The sequence below is a fragment of the Macaca nemestrina genome, chromosome 4 (genome assembly GCF_043159975.1).
Source record: "Macaca nemestrina isolate mMacNem1 chromosome 4, mMacNem.hap1, whole genome shotgun sequence".
NCBI lineage: Eukaryota > Metazoa > Chordata > Mammalia > Primates > Cercopithecidae > Macaca > Macaca nemestrina.
The window spans coordinates 91,103,062-91,125,482 of NC_092128.1; the positions used below are offsets into that span (position 1 = coordinate 91,103,062).

At 36.2% G+C, this 22,421-nt stretch overlaps 1 protein-coding gene and 1 non-coding gene across 3 annotated transcripts in view; both read left to right on the forward strand.

Moving 5' to 3' along the window:
* The window catches only part of LOC105475918 (integrin subunit beta 8), a 105,766-nt gene that overhangs the window by 52,260 nt on the left and 31,085 nt on the right, over positions 1–22,421 (forward strand). For both annotated transcript variants that reach the window (XM_071094925.1, XM_071094924.1), the window contains exons 2-6: positions 842–927; positions 4,252–4,426; positions 17,110–17,356; positions 18,721–18,886; positions 19,816–19,974. In XM_071094925.1, the coding sequence (XP_070951026.1) occupies positions 17,127–17,356; positions 18,721–18,886; positions 19,816–19,974 (555 nt within the window). In that variant the 5' untranslated portion in view covers positions 842–927; positions 4,252–4,426; positions 17,110–17,126. The remainder of the gene's footprint in view (positions 1–841; positions 928–4,251; positions 4,427–17,109; positions 17,357–18,720; positions 18,887–19,815; positions 19,975–22,421) is intronic.
* LOC112425571 (small nucleolar RNA SNORD56) lies at positions 15,406–15,476 on the forward strand. Its single transcript, XR_003016691.2, has one exon. It is a non-coding gene; the product is annotated as a small nucleolar RNA SNORD56 (small nucleolar RNA).

The window sequence follows — 22,421 nt, forward strand, 5'->3', positions numbered from 1 at the left end:
TCATGATAAAATGATGTATGACTCATTCTGTATCATAGTTTGCATTTCAACCTATACTAATGAGCCCTATTTTAATTGTTTCAGCAGTTAGTGGATAGGGGGATAACGGCAAATAATTTCCAGGCACCACGATGTTATTATTAAACTATTATGGACATGTGCAGGAATCTATGGAAATGTGAATTGGTCATGATCTTAGATCTTTAGTCATCCAATCTGAGAAATTAAATTTACTAAAACAACTCATTCAGTTTAACCACTTTAATTCTAAAATATTAAATCATGCCAGTATGTCTGGTTCTGGTATTCCTCAAGCCAAAATAATCAATATTCACACAATTAGAATTCCCAAGTTAATTACTTTATATGCCCATCAAGATTGTTTTGCAGAAAATTCATTATCTGTGATTTAATGTGAATTTATATGTTGAGATTTATGTCTATAAACAATCATTTTTGTAGGAAAAACTCTAGAACCCAAAGCACCTATTTGCTTCAGAGAATATGAAATACAGTGAAACTTACTAAACTTACTAAAAAATTTGGAGGGTCCTTGCCCTCTACTATTGCAGCAGAATTGAAGCCAGACCCCCAAACCTGATCAAAATCACATTTTTGTCACTCTTCTTTCTCCCAAATTCATAACTAAATCATAATTATCAAGGTATCTGTTAATTACAATGAGCAGGTCAACTCTTTCCAATAAATTATATATCTTTGTTGTTAGATTTTTGTAATAGAAGGTCCTCTTGTTTCAGTTTTTCAAAATGCATTGTAGTCTAGAATTATATATGCTTTCTATTTTGAGAGTAAATTATAACTGTTTTCTCCTTCATTACAGAAGACAATATATGTGCATCTTCAAATGCAGCATCCTGTGCCAGGTGCCTTGCGCTGGGTCCAGAATGTGGATGGTGTGTTCAAGAGGTGTGCCTTTTTTTTTTTTTTTTTTTTTTTTTGCTTTTTCTCATGGTTGACTTGAGCTATAGCATGACTTCATTTTCCTAATATTCTGTGCCTTGAAGGTGCATCAGGAAAAAGAAAGATACTGCAGAAGATAAGGAAAATTTTATTTGGTTTTATACTTGGAAATAGCATATCTGGCTGAATATAAAATAAAGCATAACCTTTTTATTAGGAAAATTACGGTAATTTTGAAATGAAGTACAAACCATTTTATGTTTTCCATCTGTTCTATAGAGAGAATTGGCAACCACAGCTAGTAACTTTTGATAGTTCAGTAGGCTTTGGTGTGGAATTCTTGCTTCAGCTTGAGGCATAAGGTTATGTATCCTGTTGTTCAAAATAACTGTTTTTCTGTTCTACCAAGATAAACAGATCCTAATAACAAAATTCTTAGTAAAACAATTACAATGCATTCCTTCTTTCTTGGCTCTAGGGTTGTTTTGTGAGTTTTCTTTTTTTGTCGGTAATCTAGAGTTAGAACTGCCTGTATCTAGTAAATTGCACTGAAGAAGCAATCTGCTAATTTGGGATTTCTTCTTGTATGAGATTACCTAAATACTTTTACATTTACTTATGTAGCTCCTGGGAATTAGAACAAACAAATGGGTCTTTAATGGCCTTTTGCTTGACATGGAGATAAGTCTGTAGCTTTTGTCTCCTCTGACTTAACAACTGTGCCTACTGTTATCCTTCCGACCTCCTTTATTACTTCTTGGAGAAAAAAGAAAGTTGAAAGGTAGCAACAAATGGTGGATATCATTTTCTTCTAGGAAGCAAGTCAGAATAGAGGCAGGGGAAGAGTTCAAGAAATGGTAGGCACATCTGAAAGTAAGTCTCCCTACCGATAGCCTAAAGGCTTCCCAGATGGACTCTGGGCTCTACCAGTGAGAAAACCAGATGTCATTCATGAACTACAAAGTGCTTCATCAGAACCCGTGGAGCCAGGCATGTCACAGAGAGGACAATTTCAGAGTTTCTGGGTCCGATCCCATCACTTCCTGTGAGCCAAATGACCAAAAGAATTCACTTTACTCTAGCATCTCCCTTTCTTCATCTCTATAACCTCAAATTTGGTGTTTGCTTCCAGGTTTTTCTCTGTCAAGAATGTTTCATGGCTTGTTATTTCCTGACCCCAAACCAGTACTTCATTTTAGATTTTTACTGCTTCACTAAGGAAAATCCTTAGAGCCCTGAAGTTTGTGCCAACTTGCTGTCAACTGCTGAATGCTTTAGTGAGGGTAGTTTGGAAGAGCCTTCAAAAGAGAAGCCCAGTTGTCAGCCACATGTAAGATGTTAGCCATAGAACATTCGATTTCAGAGGGACCCCTTCTCCCTCTCACACCTCCGACTGGAAGAAAATAATCTGGAGAGTCACAGCTTTGGGAATAACTGTCAGTCCTGCCATAGAAGGAGGGATTTTGAGTATTCGGAGGAGTCAGTTGTCCGATAGAAGGAGCTAAGTCAAGGAGAAAGGAGGTGGCTGCTGGAGGGGAGAAGGAAAATCTATCACTATTGGTGACATTCTTCAGATGGGATCTTAGGGAAAACAGTCAGAAACTCACTTGGGTGCTCATGTCCTCAAATATTCTATACAGCGCAGTTCAGCCTAGTTTATGTATTGAAAGAGCAGGCTCTGAAGAAACACTGAGTTGGATTCAAATCCCAGTTCCACCAGTTTCTAATGTTATAAACTTGCACATGTTACCTAACCACTTTGAATCTCAGATTTCCATACCTCTAAAATGGAAATACAAATTGAACCCTCCACACAGTCTTTGTGAGGATGAAATGAAGCAATGTGGGAAGCATTGGGCACAGAGGCATGGCTTAAGAAATGGGAGTGAGGACTATATAGAACTTTAACAAGGCTCTGGAACAACTCATTCAGGGTTAGGAAACCAGGAGGAGTGCCTGCTTTAATAACACAACCTCAGGGGAAGCAGCCAGTTTTAGGACTCAGCCACCATCCGTGCCATTAACAGAAGGAGCTGTCCACTCCCTGCAGGCCGACCTGATGTCATTGAGAGGAAGAATGTATTATTTAATTTTGGAAGATCCCTCACCCTTTAGGTGCGGATGTGGCTGATGCCAATGATTCCTCAACCAGTAAGCCTGGAAGGAGAGGCAAGGGAGAGGCAGGCCTTTTTTTTTTTTTTTTTTTTTTTTTTTTTTTTCTGCTCATGATTAGGATAGATAAATGGTAACAAAGTAAACCTGGCTTGAATAATTTTCAAAGCTAGTCAAAAGCAAAAGGTCTCCAGAAAATTTAGACAGGATATATCCAGTTTGCTTGCACTACTATGTAGCACGTTAATCTGCCATTCCATGTACTTTGCTTTCTCTTTCCTTCTACACTACATAAGTAATTGGAAAGTAATTAGGATAGAAAGGGCATCATCAATGTTACCTAGTTTAATGCCCCATGTTCCTTTCTAACATCTATGAAAGACATTATATATCTTGAAGAATTCCCTTCCTCTCCTACCCATTATATCTGATGCAGAGTGTCATGCATAGTTAGAGTTCAGAGTGCAGGCTCAGAGCATAGTTATACTTTCACAGTATATATGATAGGAAAAATTTCACTGTCAAAGGGAATATGATAGAATTCTCTCACTTCTGTGCAAATTGCTATGTTTGGAAGTCAAAAAGACTCAGTCATGAGTAGGAAAAAGAAAAACCTTTTCATATATATATCCCCAGAATATTATATTAAATTGATGAAAATAACAACCAATAAAAAGCCAACCAGGTCAGGTGCAGTGGCTCACACTTTGGGAGCACTTTGGGAGGCCGAGGCAGGCAGATCACCTAAGGTCAGGAGTTTGAGACCAACCTGGCCAACATGGTAAAACCCCATCTCTACAAAAGATACAATAGTTAGCTGGGTGTGGTGGTATGTGCCTGTAGTTCCAACTATTTGGGAGGCTGAGGCAAGATAATTTTTAGAAGCTGGGAGATGGAGGTTGCAGTGAGCCAAGATCGTGCCACTGCACTCCAGCCTGGATCAGGAGGGAGACTCTGTCTCCAAAATAGAGAGAAAAAAAAAAGCCAACCAGAGAAACTTCAGTCTGAGCTTTTCCTTCTCAAATAGGTTTTAGATGCAGAAAGTGGAGTAGGATTTTTGCTTGTGTTTTTCTTGTAGAAAAAGTAAAAACATAAGGATTAGAAGAAATTAAAATGATATAAAATACCAAAAATGCAATATTTGCTATGTCATTTTCTTTGAATGTAACTGAGATGATATACACTAAAAACATCAGTGATTTTCTTTCTTTTAAACAGGATTTCATTTCAGGTGGATCAAGAAGTGAACGTTGTGATATTGTTTCCAATTTAATAAGCAAAGGCTGCTCAGTTGATTCAATAGAATACCCATCTGTGCATGTTATAATACCCACTGAAAATGAAATTAATACCCAGGTGACACCAGGAGAAGTGTCTATCCAACTGCGTCCAGGTTTGGTCATTTTCAAATACATCTATAATGATTCTTAACTTGAAATTGCAACTTATTTTAATTTGCTCATTTTAAATATTATGTGGCAGGCAGTATTGTTATTGTAGAAGCCACAGTGGACTCAGAATCAAGAAATTAGAATTCTAGTCTTTATAGTGCCTGCAGCCAGCTGTGTGTCTTCGGACACTGCAAACCTGACCACACTATATTCTAATTATGTGTTCTGTTCACATAATCTGATCAGGTTGTGATGTAATTGTGTTTTTCTACTCTACTGTGAGCCCTAGGAGCAAGGGGACATGTTTATTCCACTCTGTTTTTCCAATGCCTAGCAGAGCGCTGGCATGTAGTAAGCACTCCATAAGTATTTGCTAGCTTGATTGATCCCCTTTGGAAGGGATCTTCCAAAATTAAATCAATCAAGCAATCAATATTTATGTGATTGTGATTTAATCACAACCAACTTGTGATTAAAAGTTTATTACAAAGTTCTTAGAGCTTTTGTAATAGACTTTCAATCACAAGGCTGCAATTCATGATTATCATAATTACCTTGGGCCATTTTGTGATGGCCCCTGAGATTAATTTACACCTTTTCTCCTATACCTCTTTTTTAATTCCCCTTCCTTCACAGTGTATTTCACAGTTTGGCCTATGTTGTAGGCCACTGGACATTATTCACTTTCCTCCACTGCTACAGAATCCTGGTGTAAAAACTACACATAGTAAGATAAATCAAGGTACACAGATGTGCACCACTCAATTAGATGCATGTAGTTTAAAACAGCTCGCAATTGTATCCAAGCCTTTGTCATTTCATTGTGGGTGGTCCTGTCCTGTCATTAATTTTTAAATAACCATTCTTGACACATTCCCTTCCCCATTCCAGAAATGTGCTATTTCTTCCAGACTCTGATTATCAGAAAAACAAAATCCATTACTTTCTTGGCCCTGGGCATATTCTCAGTTTCCAATTAAAACTATGCTCTTTCCCTTATTAAATAATGACACAGCCCAGTATGGACATTGTGAGCAACAGTTGGAAAGGAATATACGAAAATGAAAGTAATTAGATTGGTAAGATTATAGCTATTCTCACCTTCCATTGTAAAAAATTATTTAGTGTGGTAAATAAATTCTTTTTAGAAAAAGAGAAAGAGAGAGGGTGAAACAAAAATTATATGCTCTTGTTCACCTAATTCCAATTCAATACATCCACTAAACTCTGCCCTTAGATATTCCTATAATTACACATGCCTCTCTCGTCTGTGTTTTCTTTTGCCTTTTTCTTAGTACTGGAAAGTTTGAACATTATCCCTAAGCTGGTAACCATTTTTAGCTCTTTTTTGTGTAATTTGTATCTCCATACAAATATGCCTATTTTTCTAATCGAATGCCAATTTTCAGCAGCTTATATATAAAGCTTACCATATATCACTTGCCTCTAGTAAATATGACTACATCCTTAAAAATGTTTTATTCTTTTTTAAATTCTTGAGATGTGACAATCATAAGCTGCATTTTTTATTTATTTATTTTTCTTATGCTTCTTCGTGCACACTGAATATAAGCTGCATTTTAATGTTATAGTTGCCCAACCATCTTTAATGATTTTTTTCTTTTCCTGTTATCCTAATAGGTTTGTAGTCCTAGTTTTTCTGATCTATATGAGCCTGAGATTACTTCTAGCATCCCCAATTTCTTGTGCATTTCCATATCCCCAGCAAGACTACATACTAGAGCCTTTCCCATTGTTAATCTACCTGATTCTTCAGGATCTTAATCCAGGCCATCGCCCCTTTCAGCACACATGTAATTCCATTACATTTCAGCTTTCATACTCAAATGAGTCTGGAAATACTTCCCAGTTCACACTTGAAGAGTAAGTTGTTAATATCATCTTTCCTGCAAATCTTTCAGAATTCTCAATACCTGCCTCTTCACTCTTCATTTTCCTTCAACAGGATTTTCAAAATAGCAGAATTGAAAAACCCACACCTTAATATTTGCACAAGAAGTAAATAGGAATTATATAATAGAATAGAAAAATAATTAATAAACAGTCTCTTAGTCTGTTTGGCTGCTATAGCAAAGTACCATAGATTGGGTAGCATACACAACAGTTTATTTTCTCATGGTTCTAGGGAATGGAAACTCCAAGATCAAGGTGCTAGTGGATTTGGTTACTGGTGAGAAGTCTCATCCTGGCGTGCTATGTCCACACAGGACAGAGAGAAAGTGATAAAGAGAGAGAACACACATGCACAAGAGTGAGAGAGTGAAAGCTCTCCAGTATCTCTTCTTAGAAGGGCACTAATCCCATCATGTGGGCTCCATCCTCGTGACATCATCTAAACCTAATCATATCTCCCAGAGACCCACTATTCAAATACCATCACATTGGAAGTTAGGGCTCCAACATATGAATTTTTCAGAACACAATTCAGCCAATAGCATTTGATACATACATAATATTTTCAAAAGTCCATGGAATATTTTTAGAAATGAATTACACTTTAGGCAGGAAAACACAATTCTAAAAATAAAGCTGTTCTTATATGCCAATATCTATAAGCATGGCATAGTAAAATTTTAAATCAATACAAAATGATAAGTAAATATTAAATGATGGCAAGTTTCAGAGAAGCCTCTCATAAATAATTCTATCTCCAAGAATAAATTGAAACTCTAGTCCTATAAGCCAATAATAATAGTAACAAGACTTCAAAATATACGGGTTGTTACTGAAGTTGTTGTTAGGAAAATTCACAACTTTAAGTGATTTTATTATTAAAGAAAAATGAATCCAGATGAACTAAGCATTCAAGGATATAAGAACAAGATAAACAAAAAAATTCATAAGAAAAACAGAAAAGAGTTCCTAAATTTAATAACAAAGCAAAATTAATGAAATGCAAAATAGGAAAAAAAGAATAAAATGAATGTATAAATCCAAGAGCTGGTTCTCTGTAAAGTCTAATGAAATAGGTAAATTATTGGCAAATCTAATTAAGAAAAGAGGACAAAAATCAAATAACCTAATTATATAAACCATAATTATAGAAAAAATTTCAGAAAGAAGCCTTTAAGAAATATTAAGTACAAAAATCTATGATAAACTGTTTAAATCTTGATAATATAGATAATTTTCTAGGAAAATATGTCTAAAATTGACTCAAGATAGAGAACCCTAAGAAACCTAATATACAAGAAGTTTAAAAAGTTATAAATGTTTATAATTATAAAAATTATAATTACCTCCCTTAATAAGCAATACTCCCTAAAGACATTAGGTCTAAATGCTTTCATGAGAAGAAATGTTTCATTATCATTCAAATACTGAAGGAATACATTATCTCTGTGGTATATAAACTCTTATATCACTTTATTTATTTATTTATGTATTTATTGTTGTCATTATTATTATTTTGAGATGGAGTCTCCCTCGGTCACCCAGGGTGGAGTACAGTGGCGCGATCTCAACTCGTTACAACCTCTGCCTCCCAGGTTCAAGCGATTCTCCTGCCTCAGCCCCCTGAATAGCTGAGATTACAGGCACCTGCCACCATGCCCAGCAATTTTGTTTTTGTATTTTAAGTAGAGACAGGGTTTCACCTTGTTGGCCAGGCTGGTCTTGAACTCTTGAACTCAGGTGATCCGCCCGCCTCAACTTCCCAAAGTGCTGGGATTTCAGGAGTGAGCCATCGAGCCCGGCCTAAACTATTCCATCACTTTAGAGGATGCCTAGAAGCTACTTAACTATTACAAGGTTAGCATAACTCTATTATCAAATTCTTTTTTTTTTTTTTTTTTTGAGACGGAGTCTTGCTGTGTCACCCAGGCTGGAGTGCAATGGCCAGATTTCGGCTCACTGCAAGCTCCGCCTCCCGGGTTCACGCGATTCTCCTGCCTCAGCCTCCCGAGTAGCTGGGACTACAGGCACCCGCCACCTCGCCCGGCTAGGTTTTTTTTGTATTTTTTATTAGAGACGGGGTTTCACCGTGTTAGCCAGGATGGTCTCGATTTCCTGACCTCGTGATCCGCCCGTCTCGGCCTCCCAAAGTGCTGGGATTACAGGCTTGAGCCACCGCGCCCAGCCTCAAATTCTTAATAAAATTTTAGCAAATCAAATTAACTGTATGTGATAAGAAGAACAATATCACCAAACAAATAGACTTAAGCTAGAAAACCAAAGATAGTTATTTTTGGAATTGATTTATTTTTATGATGTTAGTTTGCCAAAAAGAGATAAAACATTGCTATCTCAATAGATAACAAAAAATCATTCAATAAAATTTAGTGCCCATTTCTGACAAAACCAAAATTGAAGAATACTCCCTTAGGGTATATTAAAATCCTTCTCAAAAGTATACATAAATATGATTACATTTTTAAAACTTAAATAAGAGTTATAAACATTTTGAAAAGATAAAGCAAAATTATCATGCCATGGAAAATCCAAGCAAATCAAGTAAAGCTAACTATTGAATTTTTTAAAATTTTACTCTGGCAGGTTGTTTTTTAAAATATTCAAAAATCAGTGAATTTCCTTTGTAATATTAAATATAATGAAGAAAAATGATCAATTGTGTGATTATCTCATAAAAGCAACCTAGAATGTAAACTGTTTAGGAATAAACTTTTAAAAAAGTATAAGATCTGGGAGGGGGGAGGGATGGCACTGGGAGTTATACCTGATGTAAACAAAGAGTTGATGGGTGCTGACAAGTTGATGGGTGCATCACACCAACATGGCACAAGTATACATATGTAACAAACTTGCGCATTGTGCACATGTACCCTAGAACTTAAAGTATAATAAAAAATAATAATAATTTTTTAAAAAGTATAAGATCCATTGTGCTGCTTAATAGAAAATATGAATAAATGGAGAAGAATTTTATGCTCCTGAATATAATAGCATAATAATGACAGTTCTCTATAAATATAGTCTATAAATATAACAAAGTCCAAGTGAATCAATAAATGTAAGACAATCAATCCAAATCAAATCTGAATGAAGTTTTTTAAAACACATCTTCACTGAAACTTACTATGCGTGTATCTTTGTATATAACCGCATATTTCTTTAGCATGCATTCCTGGCAGTAGAAATGCTAGGTCAAATGTATGACAATGTACTTACTTTTTAATGTATATTGTTACATTATTCACAAAAAAATTCGATGTTCAGTTGAGCCTTTCATTAGTCAACCATCCTGCTTTCATTCTTTTTAATGTCTGCTATTTGTTTAGTCCATTAGCTGTTTTCTTTTGCCTTTTTCCTAGAACTAGAAAGTTTAAACATTTTTCCTAAGCTGTTAATCATCTTCGTCTCTCTTTTTTTGTGTGTGATTTGTGTCTCCATACAAATATGCCTATTTTTCTAATTGAATCCTAATTTTTAGCAGTTTATTATATATTATTTGCCTATTATAAGTATATTCTTTTAAATGTCTTACTCTTTTTTAAATACACAAGTATGAAAATTATCAGTTGCATTTTTTTCTACTGGTATGTCACAAATAATTTATACACTTCAATGAGTTTAGCTTGTTCTTTTTTTGTAGATATAATGATGATTTAGTCCTTCTGAGACTATAAATGAACAGTTCAAAAGTTGGAAAATTGTTTCAGTGCTATAGACAAGCAATGATAGTGGTAATGACACAGGAGAAAGCCCGGTAAACTTGAGGAGAATGGAGAGGTGGAATCCACAGTAGTTGGTGATTGATGGGCCATGTGGGACTCCCAGGATCTGGCAAGCAACTTAGTGTGGTAGGGAATTCTGCTCCTTATGAATGGAGTGGTGTTGATTTAAACTGGGATGTCTTGAGTTGAGAGAGAGACTTAGCTATATGAGGCTGAAGCTCCGGGGAGAGATAGGACTTGGAGATAGAAGAGAAACAGGAGACATCAACAGGAGATGGTAAGTGAACGCAGTGGGGAAGAGATCACTGGGAGTAGGAGAGTGAAAAAAGAGAAATAATTTTATGTCAGTCATTGCGGAGCTTGATTTTATTAAATTTCCCGCTACTATTTGAATTTCTATGTGCAAATTAGCATAATTGTCTAACGTGTGTAAGTCATCTTTCCCACATAGTTGTGAGCTCCGTGTGGCAGAACTAGTTTGTAATCCCCATATATAGCAAATATTTATTAAATTAAACTGAAAATAAGTTCTTAAAAATGAATTTGACATCAAAGACATATCCGTCTTAGGGCATAATATATAAAGCTCAATTCTGGCAACCCCAGATATATAGAAACATACTCCATGATGTAAAAGTCCTTTTCACCATGAGTTGAATCAGAGTCAAGGGCTTGATATAATGCATACCTAAGCGGAAAATGCATTCAGCTCTTAATATTAACTTTGATTTATCACTTTATTCTTCTCTGATAAAAATTTATGACTTCCAATGTAGCCTCTGTTAAAAATTTTTCAAGAATATATTCACTACATCATATCCTGACTAGGTTTCTTAAAAATGTTAGTAGGACTATATTTTAATTGAATGTTTTAAATGACATTAAAAAATGACATTTTCGCCGGGCGCGGTGGCTCAAGCCTGTAATCCCAGCACTTTGGGAGGCCGAGACGGGCGGATCACGAGGTCAGGAGTTCAAGACCATCCTGGCTAACACGGTGAAACCCTGTCTCTACTAAATAATACAAAAAACTAGCCGGGCGAGGTGGCGGGCGCCTGTAGTCCCAGCTACTCAGGAGGCTGAGGCAGGAGAATGGCGTAAAAACCCGGGAGGCGGAGCTTGCAGTGAGCTGAGATCTGGCCACTGCACTCCACCCTGGGCGACACAGCGGGACTCCGTCTCAAAAAAAATAAAAAATAAAAATTAAAAAATAAAATAAAAAATAAAAAAAAATGACATTTTCTTTAATTTTCACTTCTTAAATTATACCTTTTTCTTATTTTCACCTATGAATCTTATGGAAAATGATAACAGAAGTAGACTATTGATCCTATTTGATGTCCTCTAAGGAAACTGGATATTAACTCTTTAGGAAAATAGGAGAGAGAAGGGAATTCTCTAATTCTAATTTAGAAATAATACAATGTATAGGATAAGGATTAGTTTAACCTATATTTCACTAACTTAAGAAAATGTTTCAAACTTCGTTCATTTTAACAATGGGCAAAAAGAATCTTCTAATTTAGCGTAGATTTAGTAAGATTTTCCAGATATGCCTTACCTCTTTCTTGATTTCAAAATTTAGAAAACAAAACAGAACTTGCACATTTTCTCTCCACCCCGGCACACATTCCTCACTTTATTTCCCACAGAAATTAGGAAATGTACTGGAGTCTGTATCTTGCCATTATAAACTGGTCCCATTTGGGGGCCCTTCTCCTTCCACTGCTGAAGTATAATGAATAGAAATTGGCTTATAATTCTTCCACTTACAGTTTTCCACATTTTCTCTTGGTTTTAAAATTTCATCTTATGCAGAATGCTTTTTACTTATCTTTTCCTAGTGTGCAGTCATGTTTGTTGTACCCAGTACATCAGGGATGCTCACACCATTCTTTGAGTAGTTTAAAAACTCATTTTAACCACTTTTTATTCTTTGTATTCAAACCAATCATTGGCAATAGCTCTAAGTAGGTAATTTAATTAACTCTCCTCCATGTCTTCTTTCTAATTCTGTCACAGACTCACTTCTTCCCTTTAAAGTTAGTGGAAGGAAATGAGGGTCTGAGTCCTTAGAATCTCAAAAGGCACGAGGATAAAGCTTTCCTGGAGATAATATAAGTGGTGGCAGGAACATTTGGGAGCCAGATGATACTGTTTTCCTCTTAGAGAAACTCTGTGGAAGCTCTCCCTACACTGTGGGAAATAATTCTAGATACTGACTTCTTTCTGTGGTAAATATGTGGGCCCTTTGAAATGTTGTACCAAAATGTGCTTCAAATATAGTTTAGTTATAAAACATTTATGGGTGACTATGTATGTGCCAATTACAGAGGCTTCAGAGATGAAGCAACAGTTCTTACCCTAATGTTGCTTAAAATCTAGTAGTAGTAATAATTACTAACATGTGCATTTACTATATATGTAATACTGTGGAAAATATTTTACATAGATTATCTTATTTAGTAGCTCTTAGCTGCTTAAAAAAAAAAAAAAAAAAAAGATAAAGATGCCCAGTCTAGAATCTCATAATTATATGGTAAACACTAAAATGGTGGTATGATCCAGTTGCCATGGAAACACAGGGGCGGGGCCCTCAGCTCAGTTTAGGAAGGAGCAGATTAGTGAGTGGTGTCTAACTGGTAATTACACGAAGAAGAAGAGGTTGGGTCACCACAGGCAGAGGAAGGACCACAAGCAGGGCATAGGAGTATGCATTTGTAGGGTGTATATGGGGGAATTAAAGCAGATTTGTTTTGCTAGCACTAAAGATGTAGACAAGAGTAAGTATTATGTAGGAACTTTGATCTGACATATTTAGCCATTGGGCATTGGCCATCTGGTGGAGAGCTGTTGACAAAACATAAGCAGTTTTGAATTTTAAAAAGACAGATTTGGTGGTATAGATAATGATGGCAGGAAAATGAAGTGATAGAGGTAGACAAATGAAGAGGTTATAGAAATAATCCAGGCAAAAAGACAAGAAGGGCAAGGGTGGATAGGAATATATCCCAGTATTCTGGCATGCTAGAGGAGTTCAACTGAAATGTTTAACTTGACGAATAATAGGTAAGGAGAGTGAGTGAAAACCAAACTACTAGATTCTCAACTCTTAAACCCTTTACTGCGTCAAAAGTAATGAGTTTGAACTATAGTGTTGAAATTAACCTGATTCTACCCTGTGTTAGAGATTCTACATTCATAAAGGAAAAAAAAAAAGAAGGAAATGTTATGGTGGGCCCTAAATTATAGTCAATTATAACTATTTTCCCCAAAGTTGGCCTTACATATGTTTAGTGGTAAGAATTGATTGTTTAATATAGGAAAAATTGGTGAGATAATGTGATTCGAATTCCAAAAAAAAAAAAAAAGGAAAATTAGATAGCTCTGCATTCAGAAGAACTGAATGATATTTTAAAGACATTCACATAAACACACACCCAAATAGATTCTTCACATTTACTTGTATTCCAAAAACAGGAAACTATTGAAAAGAATGCAGTATGGCAGCAAAGTACATAAACAAAAAAGCAAATGAAGCATCACCAGAATTTTGTTTTCTGTTGTAGAAACTTACTTAGGTTACTTCCTGAGACTGGCAAATAAAGATACCAGAAATGTAAAGTAATAATTACTTTTATCTTCAACACCCAAATCCCCTAAAATGACAAGAACAGCTATAATTAAGTTAATGTGAAATTAAAAAGGGAACACTGACATATCATCTATTAATATTCAATATAAATATTAACCCATGGTACCTTACAACTAAAAATATCTGGAGCGCACATGCCAGGTTAAGTTTAATTTTTATATAACAAATCAAGTTGCATATAACTGTTTAATAATTCCTGATAGTTGGAATAGCCCAGATAGTTGTAAAGTATTAATAGAAATATATTCAACAGGGCTTCTGCAAAATTAATAAAATTCTTTAGGTAAAATGGCTTTGAAAATCATATATTATGCTTGAGGAGGAGTGAATGTGGGAGGGGGTTATTGTAGTCGGGCTTGTCCTACTTGGGAGGAAGGAGGAAAAGTGAGGAGCAATCATTCCCCTTCCCTTCCCTCCCCTCCCTGAAATTCCCAGGCTGTTTGTTTAAAACCAATGGATATTGCCAGTAGGCATGTGATGAAACTGAGGGTGCTGTCCCTGTCAGGGCAGAGATCCATGGTCTATCTGGACATTTCTGTTGTCCTTTTCATATAGCCACGTCCCCATGCCAACTAGAGTTCCTTTGGTAATAATTCTGAAACCACTGATGGGAAGTGGAGATTTTCCTGGAAACCCTGACATGGGTCATAGCACTTCATTAATTAAATCATTTCCAGGGTCACTCTAAGCCCCTGTTTTATACCCTATTCCATTTCTCCTCCAAAATTATGCCCAGGCATCTCGTCCAAAATAGTTTATAAGTGGCTCTACGATGAGATCACGTACAAAGGTTAAGTGGGGGCGTTAACTAGGGACACAATATCCATAGTGCCACACAAAGGTATTTCTGTGTCCTCTTACTGTGGAATACTGATGCCTAGGACAGCTGCTCCCAAGAGTTTTCTCCTTTATTTATAATTATACAATCCAAAGCCAACTTGAGAGCATATTACGAGGAACATCTCAAACTGATGGGCATGACATGGTAATCCCAGCTTGACCCCTTTGGTTTCCTCCTTATCAAACAGAGCACGATTTGGGGTCAGCCTATCTAGGTCTTGAATTGACTACTTAAAGCTAGACTCTCACAACAAGCTCAGGGGTCTTGCAGTGTAAAACTATTGATTATTTTTCTTGCCAGCAATTACTAAAAGGCCTGTGTATGGAAATATTCTCTTTTCCTCTTTATTAGAAACTTCTCTGCTGAGGCCTCAGCTGACCCCGGTATACGTGCTAAGGCCAGAATCTATGGAATCCAAAATCAAGGCACAGCAGCCAACACCCTCACACCCCAACCATTTGGCAGTGCTTTCTCACAGTCTTCTTCTTTGCTGAGGCCAGTGAGACCAGAATTTGCTTGCTAGGCTATGAGCAGCTGGTTTCAGCTGAGCGCCTTCGTGTGGCTAGCATTTGGTTGGAAGGCCCTGAATAGCTTACCTCCAAGGACTGTGCCTTTGCTGATGCTACACAGGCTCTGGTTGTTTGCTGAGGTCACCGACCCATACCTTTGCTGGGTCCCTGGCACAATATGCTGACCATCTATTACATCTAGCAATACCTCTGAAAACAGCCATTCATCTTTAGACAGAGCCACCATAAACTGCAACGATTCACCAACATAAAAATACCATGATACCATGTGGCCAGTTTACAAAAACAATCTTTTTTAAATCTACAAAGATGACAGTAGTTTTCATCAACAGCAGTTCACCTAGAGAGAGTCGATACTTTGGGTCTGAGTGAAAAACAAAATACACTGATCCACACATCAAGGTTCAAGTCCCTGCACATGAGTCGCTCTCCCAGTAGTGCTGAATTTCTACTTCTCTTCGATCTGGTCCAGTGTACCAGTGTTTAACATTCCCCTGAATTTAATTTCTCCACTCAAATTGCAGAACACTGCCACAGGAACGGGTCTTTCTGTCAACAGAAGCCCAAAAGCAGAGCAGAATATAGGATATGCTCTCTGGAGGCAGCCTAACTTCTGAAGGCAAGGGATGAGAGAATGGACTGGGCTGGGCCACGCCTGCCCTATTTCTCCTTTCAAATATGAGCCAAAACCTAGGAGCATTACACCAAAGGGGTTGCCTGCACAAAAAAAGCAAATTGGGAAGGAGTAGTCCCTTTCTCCCATTATTATTATTATATACCAGCAAAACCTTATTATTTTGAATACAGTAGGTAATTTGGCTGAAAAACATCTGATTTGTGAAATAATTGAAAAGAAAATATTGCTATTTTATACTAACACCAAAAATATAATTTGATAAATTAGAAGGTTCTTTAAATAAGTAAATTATGTATACAAAAGATGTTTATTTTAAAAATGTCTTCCATTCAGAATATTCTTATGGAAAAATAATGACTTACAAAGCATTTGCTTAATAGTTTCAAAAAGTAAAATTTACAAATTATGAATTGCTTACATTTCAATAGATGCCTTTTCACTACATACTTTAAATTAAAAGTAGAGGTACCAACTCTATACAGGGTTAGGGGGGATAACCCAGGTCCTTGTATCTAATAGTAATATGACAGAAAACTAAATAAAATTGTAGTACCCTGCGGGGACTACCAACATTTGTCCTTGTGGCAGCCCCCTCTTCTCATCCAGTTGTTCTGTCCACAGTGGGTGCCTCACTCATGGGGCCCCTCCTCAGCGTGTGAACACCCACTGTGTGTTGGACAAATGCTGATCCTTACCTGCCCCAGGTCCTCCATGTGGCACTGCAGGGCACCATTCTTTCGCCCACTGTCTCATTCTTTCTCTTGGCTAACTGATGGGAAGAATCATATCAACTAACTAGTGACGAGCTACTAATTATTTTGAACAACTTGATGTACTACACAGTACTAGAGTTTTCTCATCTCCTGTGTAAATACACTTTAACCCAAAAGAATGAATTCATGCTTTTATCCAATAAGAGTTCATTTAAAAAAAAAATGCCTTCCCAGTTTTCCTCAAGTCATTCCACAAGTACAGCCCCCTCACTCTCTTGAGATAGAATGCCGCTTACTGGTTTGCACTGTGTTTTTCTAGCTACTAAGGCAATGGAGGTTCATATAATGATACGATACCCTGTTACATTTATACGGAGCTAGCCTATTTGTTATTATCCCTATTCAGCCTATAGAATTGTGGGAAATGAACTGTAGGATTTGGGACTAATAAATTGGTATGGTTTTCAAATTGCCTTATAATTATACTACAATAATAATTATACTATAATGATTATAATTATACTAGAATATTCCAAAATTTATGTGCACATTTGTGATGATTGTGCTAGGTGCTAGAATGTGACTAATTTATTGATAGCTTATCCTGAAAAGTTTAAAATGAAGACTACATGATGTTTTTCTTCTGTCGAACTAGGAGCTGAAGCTAATTTTATGCTGAAAATTCATCCTCTGAAGAAATATCCTGTGGATCTTTATTATCTGGTTGATGTCTCAGCATCAATGCACAATAATATAGAAAAATTAAATTCTGTTGGCAACGATTTATCTAGAAAAATGGCATTTTTCTCTCGTGACTTTCGCCTTGGATTTGGTTCATATGTTGATAAAACAGTTTCACCATACATTAGCATCCACCCTGAAAGGATTCATAATCAATGCAGGTATCTAGGGTTTGATGAGCATATGCTAAATTAATTTTTTGCTTATAAAATCTCACTTTGTTTTTAATGTAAAGAACTTACCAAGTTTTATATTTTTGTCTTATAAAATAAGAATAAAAATATTTGGTGAGGTGGGAAAGTTTGTTCATATCTGAAAACTTCTGAGATGACCTGTAGATTGGGCTTTTTATTTTCTATTTCTTTAAATATTTAGTTAGTTTTTATCACCAAAAATAAACAAACAAACAAAAAACAATGCCTAATGTTAGTAGCTTTGAATGAAGCTTCAATAGTTAGGCCGCCATGTATATAAATACCTCTTTGGAAATGCTGTATTTTTATGCTTTGATTGCTCCAAAATTGCTGAATTATGATTTGACACATTTCAAAGAGTTTCTGCCAGCACGTTATCTATCTCTCCAATACTGTACTGTGACTGGGGATAATGATGTTGCCTATGATGTGACTACAAAGAAAGCTCAGCTATCACAAAAAAGTGGGTCAAAAGATGAGAATTTGACTGCTTAGAAAGCCTTTTTTCTTATCATTTTAGAATTCTTATTCTAAATAACAGATGTCCCACTATGAAAGAAGAATTAACTTTAAAAATGTAAGTGTCTCACACGATATTGCCATTAGCCCGTTGAATTTTCAGAAAAATAAATCCGTTTGGATCTTTTTTCATAAAAGACTTTATCTTTCTTGCTTCTACCAATTCCTTAGATTACCTTAAAATACACATTCCAATTTACCGAAACAGCTCTGTCATCTGTTGTACCAGAACAGGATTGATGCATCCACTAATGGAGTTTCATAAGCCTTCTTGAGGTGAATGTACCAGAGGAATCATTCTTACTTTCTGGATATCATGGATTCTCAAAATAATTTTAATGAATTTTGATTGTTCATCAATAATTCCACCAAGCATGATTTTAAACATTAGTGCAGTATTAAAAAACAAACAGTATTATCACATTTCAACTAAATTCCTCAAAAGCATTTTCCAAAAGTGTTTCTCAGCTGTTCAATGATAAGAACAGCACATTCTTTTATTCACCTTAAAAATTCAGTGCAGATTAAATATTGAAAGCCCTTAGCTGTCCTATATTAACAAACATGTTTAATCATCTTTATTTTTTTGAATACCAGCTACTTATAGTCTTATTTCCTACTTGCAAAGAAATGATCATCAATATTGAACTTCTCTCTAATTTTATAAGCACAGATTTTTGTCTTATAAAATTCCCCTGGCACAAAAGAAGTACTCCCTTTTCACTCAACTGTACAATTTTACTGTTAAGTATTCTAGAATGCTTAAGAAAGAAGAGCAAAATAAACTTTACACTTCCTCTTTTCCCATATAGTGACTACAATTTAGACTGCATGCCTCCCCATGGATACATCCATGTGCTGTCTTTGACAGAGAACATCACTGAGTTTGAGAAAGCAGTTCACAGACAGAAGATCTCTGGAAACATAGATACACCGGAAGGAGGTTTTGACGCCATGCTTCAGGCAGCTGTCTGTGAAGTAAGACGTTTCACATTATTGAGTGTTTGCTAAGATGCAAAACTTTCAAAGAATTTAGAATTTTTGTTTTCTCTTTGATTTGAGGAGTGAAAACGTAGTGTAGAAGAAAACATATCTAACTATCTCTTACTCCTCACCAAGGTGATTCATTTTGGTATGTGTTTGGTACAGAGGGACTAAATTGGGGGAGGGATTTAAATAGGAAAAGATAAAAGGGAAAGAAAAGGTTATGCACGTGAAAATTCTTTCCAAAAGGGCTGCTTTTCTCATGCGCCACACTCCAAGGAGGAACTAGAAGTAGACTGTTGCCCTTCTCGCTTCAGCTTGTTCTCCTCCTTTTTTTTTTTTTTTTTTTTTTTTTTGAGACGGAGTCTCGCTCTGTCTCCCAGGCTGGAGTGCAGTGGCGCGATCTCGGATCTCGGTTCACTGCAAGCTCCGCCTCCCGAGTTCACACCATTCTCCTGCCTCAGCCTCCCGAGAAGCACCCGCCACCATGCCCAGCTAATTTTTTTTTTTTTTTTTTTTTTTGTATTTTTAGTAGAGACGGGGTTTCTACTAAATAATTTTATTTAGCCAGGGTGGTCTCGATTTCCTGACCTCGTGATCCGCCCGCCTCGGCCTCCCAAAGTGCTGGGATTACAGGCGTGAGCCACCGCGCCCGGCCTCTCCTACTTTTTAATCTATCTTATTCTTCCTCCACTGGAACACTAGACATCTCTAGCCAGGAACTAGTGTGGTCACATGGCTGTGGGAAAATAGAGGATGTACAAATGAAAGTTAAAGCTATTTATGCAGCAGCGTTGTACCCATGCACATCGTTCTAGCCTGACTTAATGTTCATCGACTCAAACATGATGTTTACTTGAGGTAAAAACCACAGTACAGATCTATGTTATTGTACAAAATCTAATTACATGTTTATTTTTAAGAGTCATATTGGATGGCGAAAAGAGGCTAAAAGATTGCTGCTGGTGATGACAGATCAGACATCTCATCTTGCTCTTGATAGCAAATTGGCAGGCATAGTGGTGCCCAATGACGGAAACTGCCATCTGAAAAACAACGTCTACGTCAAATCGACAACCATGGTAATGTAGCAGTAGCCCCTTAGTAGATATGACTCTTTTGGTTAAAGTACAATTTTAAATTGGCAACTCCACTATTTTTGTACCAGGAAATTACCTAAAAAAGAAACAAGGATAAGCCATGAGAGAGAATTTATGGAACAGTGCAATCTATAAATACTGATCAATAAAATGTATGAATCAAACACTTTGACAGTTTCTAGTAGCTGACTCTTTGATGAATGACAAAGCACAGTATAATTTTTGAAAATAAAAATGATACAAGATTTTACTTTTTATGTAATTCTAGGACAGGGGAAAAAAGTATACCTTTGCTTTTTACAAACAGACCAGTTGTACAGGGTCAATATCTACAAACATTTTAAGGAGGAAACCTCACAGTACAGTAGGTAGAAACTAAATAGAAACCAAGGAAAAAAGACAAGAGAGAAAGAGAGTAAAACAAAGTAGGCTTTCTCTATTTTGTACCTTACTTCTCTCTGCATCTTATCTATTTAAGGTCTCTTTAAATCAGTGACTATCTGGCTTGCTTCCTGAGGGTTAGTATAAGCTCTGAATCATATATTTAATATAATCACCTAGAACCATATCTTCCCTGGCATTATCTAATTCTAGTTGTGAAGAATCAACAGCCCAAAGCATCATTTACTTCTGATGTTGACACTTATTTATATATTCTTGCATATGTTAAAACAGAACCTCTCCAACTTTCTCAGTTCAGGAGACCTTAGTCTCTCAGTGATTTTATTCCATGACACTCATGGGTCAAAAGAAATACCTAATAGTTCTGTTTTTCAAGTGGTTAAGTCCAAATAACTCAACTATTTTTGTCTTAACAACTTAGTAGCTCCTTAAAAATAATACAAATGTATCAAATGTAGAGAGACATGTTTCAGTTTTAGTAAGCAACTTACGAAGAGAAATTTTCAAATCCTGAAATAAGATTGGTCATCACTACCCTGATTTCTTCTTCCATGTTGATTTTCAAGTTGACCAGCTCGGCAAAGATTAATGTCATTTAAAAGAATAAGACCGAATGTAAACTTAAAACTATGAACTCCCTCCAACTAGTTCTTCATTGGTACCTGATACATGCTGAATGTCACTGTATTTCTCTTGAAGATTTAAATTATTTCCTGCCACCCTTGGGAGTGTGCTGCAGTGCACCAAGACACCCCACACGCAGTTTGGGAATCACAGTATCAGAAGCATGAAAATTATGCTGAAATTTGTGTGGTTCCCATGGATAAATTTTAAACAGATCACCAGTCCATCTGCAAAACCCTACGAGATATGTTGAAATTCTAGAGTGGCAATTGTATTACCATATGAAACAAGTTCAACCCTTGGTCATTTTAGTTTCTTGAAAGTAGCATCAAAATATAAACATTTTAAAAGGTAACTAGAGATTGAATTCAAAAATTCAAGAATTGGAGTTATTCCAATAGCGTCTTTCCCTAATTCTCTTCTACTCAGCCTTATTTGACTTTGACAGACCCACCTACTTCTACTTAGTCATTTCTTATCTACATTTCCTTCTATTTAACCTCTTTTGATCGGTGATAGGGTTCTAATTTATTTATTGAGGAGTGGGAGAGGGTACAGGAAGAATTATTCTATTGTGAGACAAAGAGAAGGTTTTTATTTTTTAAGAAGAAATAACAATGACATTATTCTCAAATTGTATTATTCTTTGGGAGTTTTGCCAAGTCATTGAAGTCATCTCTCCATAATTGTATTTGAAAGGATACTATTGCTCATCTAGGGAGGATTTCCTAGGCAAAGAAATGCTGTAATAATTTCAGACATATATCATGTTAGAGAACCTTATGGAAATAAGTTATAAGTCCAGTCGAATTTTAGATAGGGCTTGGATTCTTATGTCATCAGGAAATTGGATGATTACATCGATAACTTCTCTTACCTTCTTGGTCATTGTTCCCAGTATTTAAAGGAATGACCCCTTCACATGTCACTGCTATAGTATATTGAGTAATCCAAGGAATAATGTGTTTGTTAACACCTTAGAAGGATACTTTTATTTTATTTACCCCAGGTCTTTGTTTCAAGGAATTATCTTCCTAAAAATTCTCATTCCCTTCATTTGTAGGGTCACTGCCTACATATTAGGTAAAAGAAGCTGAAGCATTTTGATTGATCTTTTGACCACGAATTTATATATTCAAGATGTGCTACTGCTTTGGAACCTTCTGTATTGAAAGCTACCTTGACTTTGACTCTAGGCATATTTATTTGTGCATTTTAAAATGACCTCTATCCTCCCCCATTTGGCCATTATGGAGGAATTTTAAATTTTGTATAAGACAAGTAATCAAACACTTTGCTTCTTGGCTTTATCTCCAGCAGCCGATGCCAGTAATGTTGAATGCTATCTGAGCTTCTTGGTTCAAGACTCTGAACCAAGATTCTTGGGCTTTGTATTTATAAAA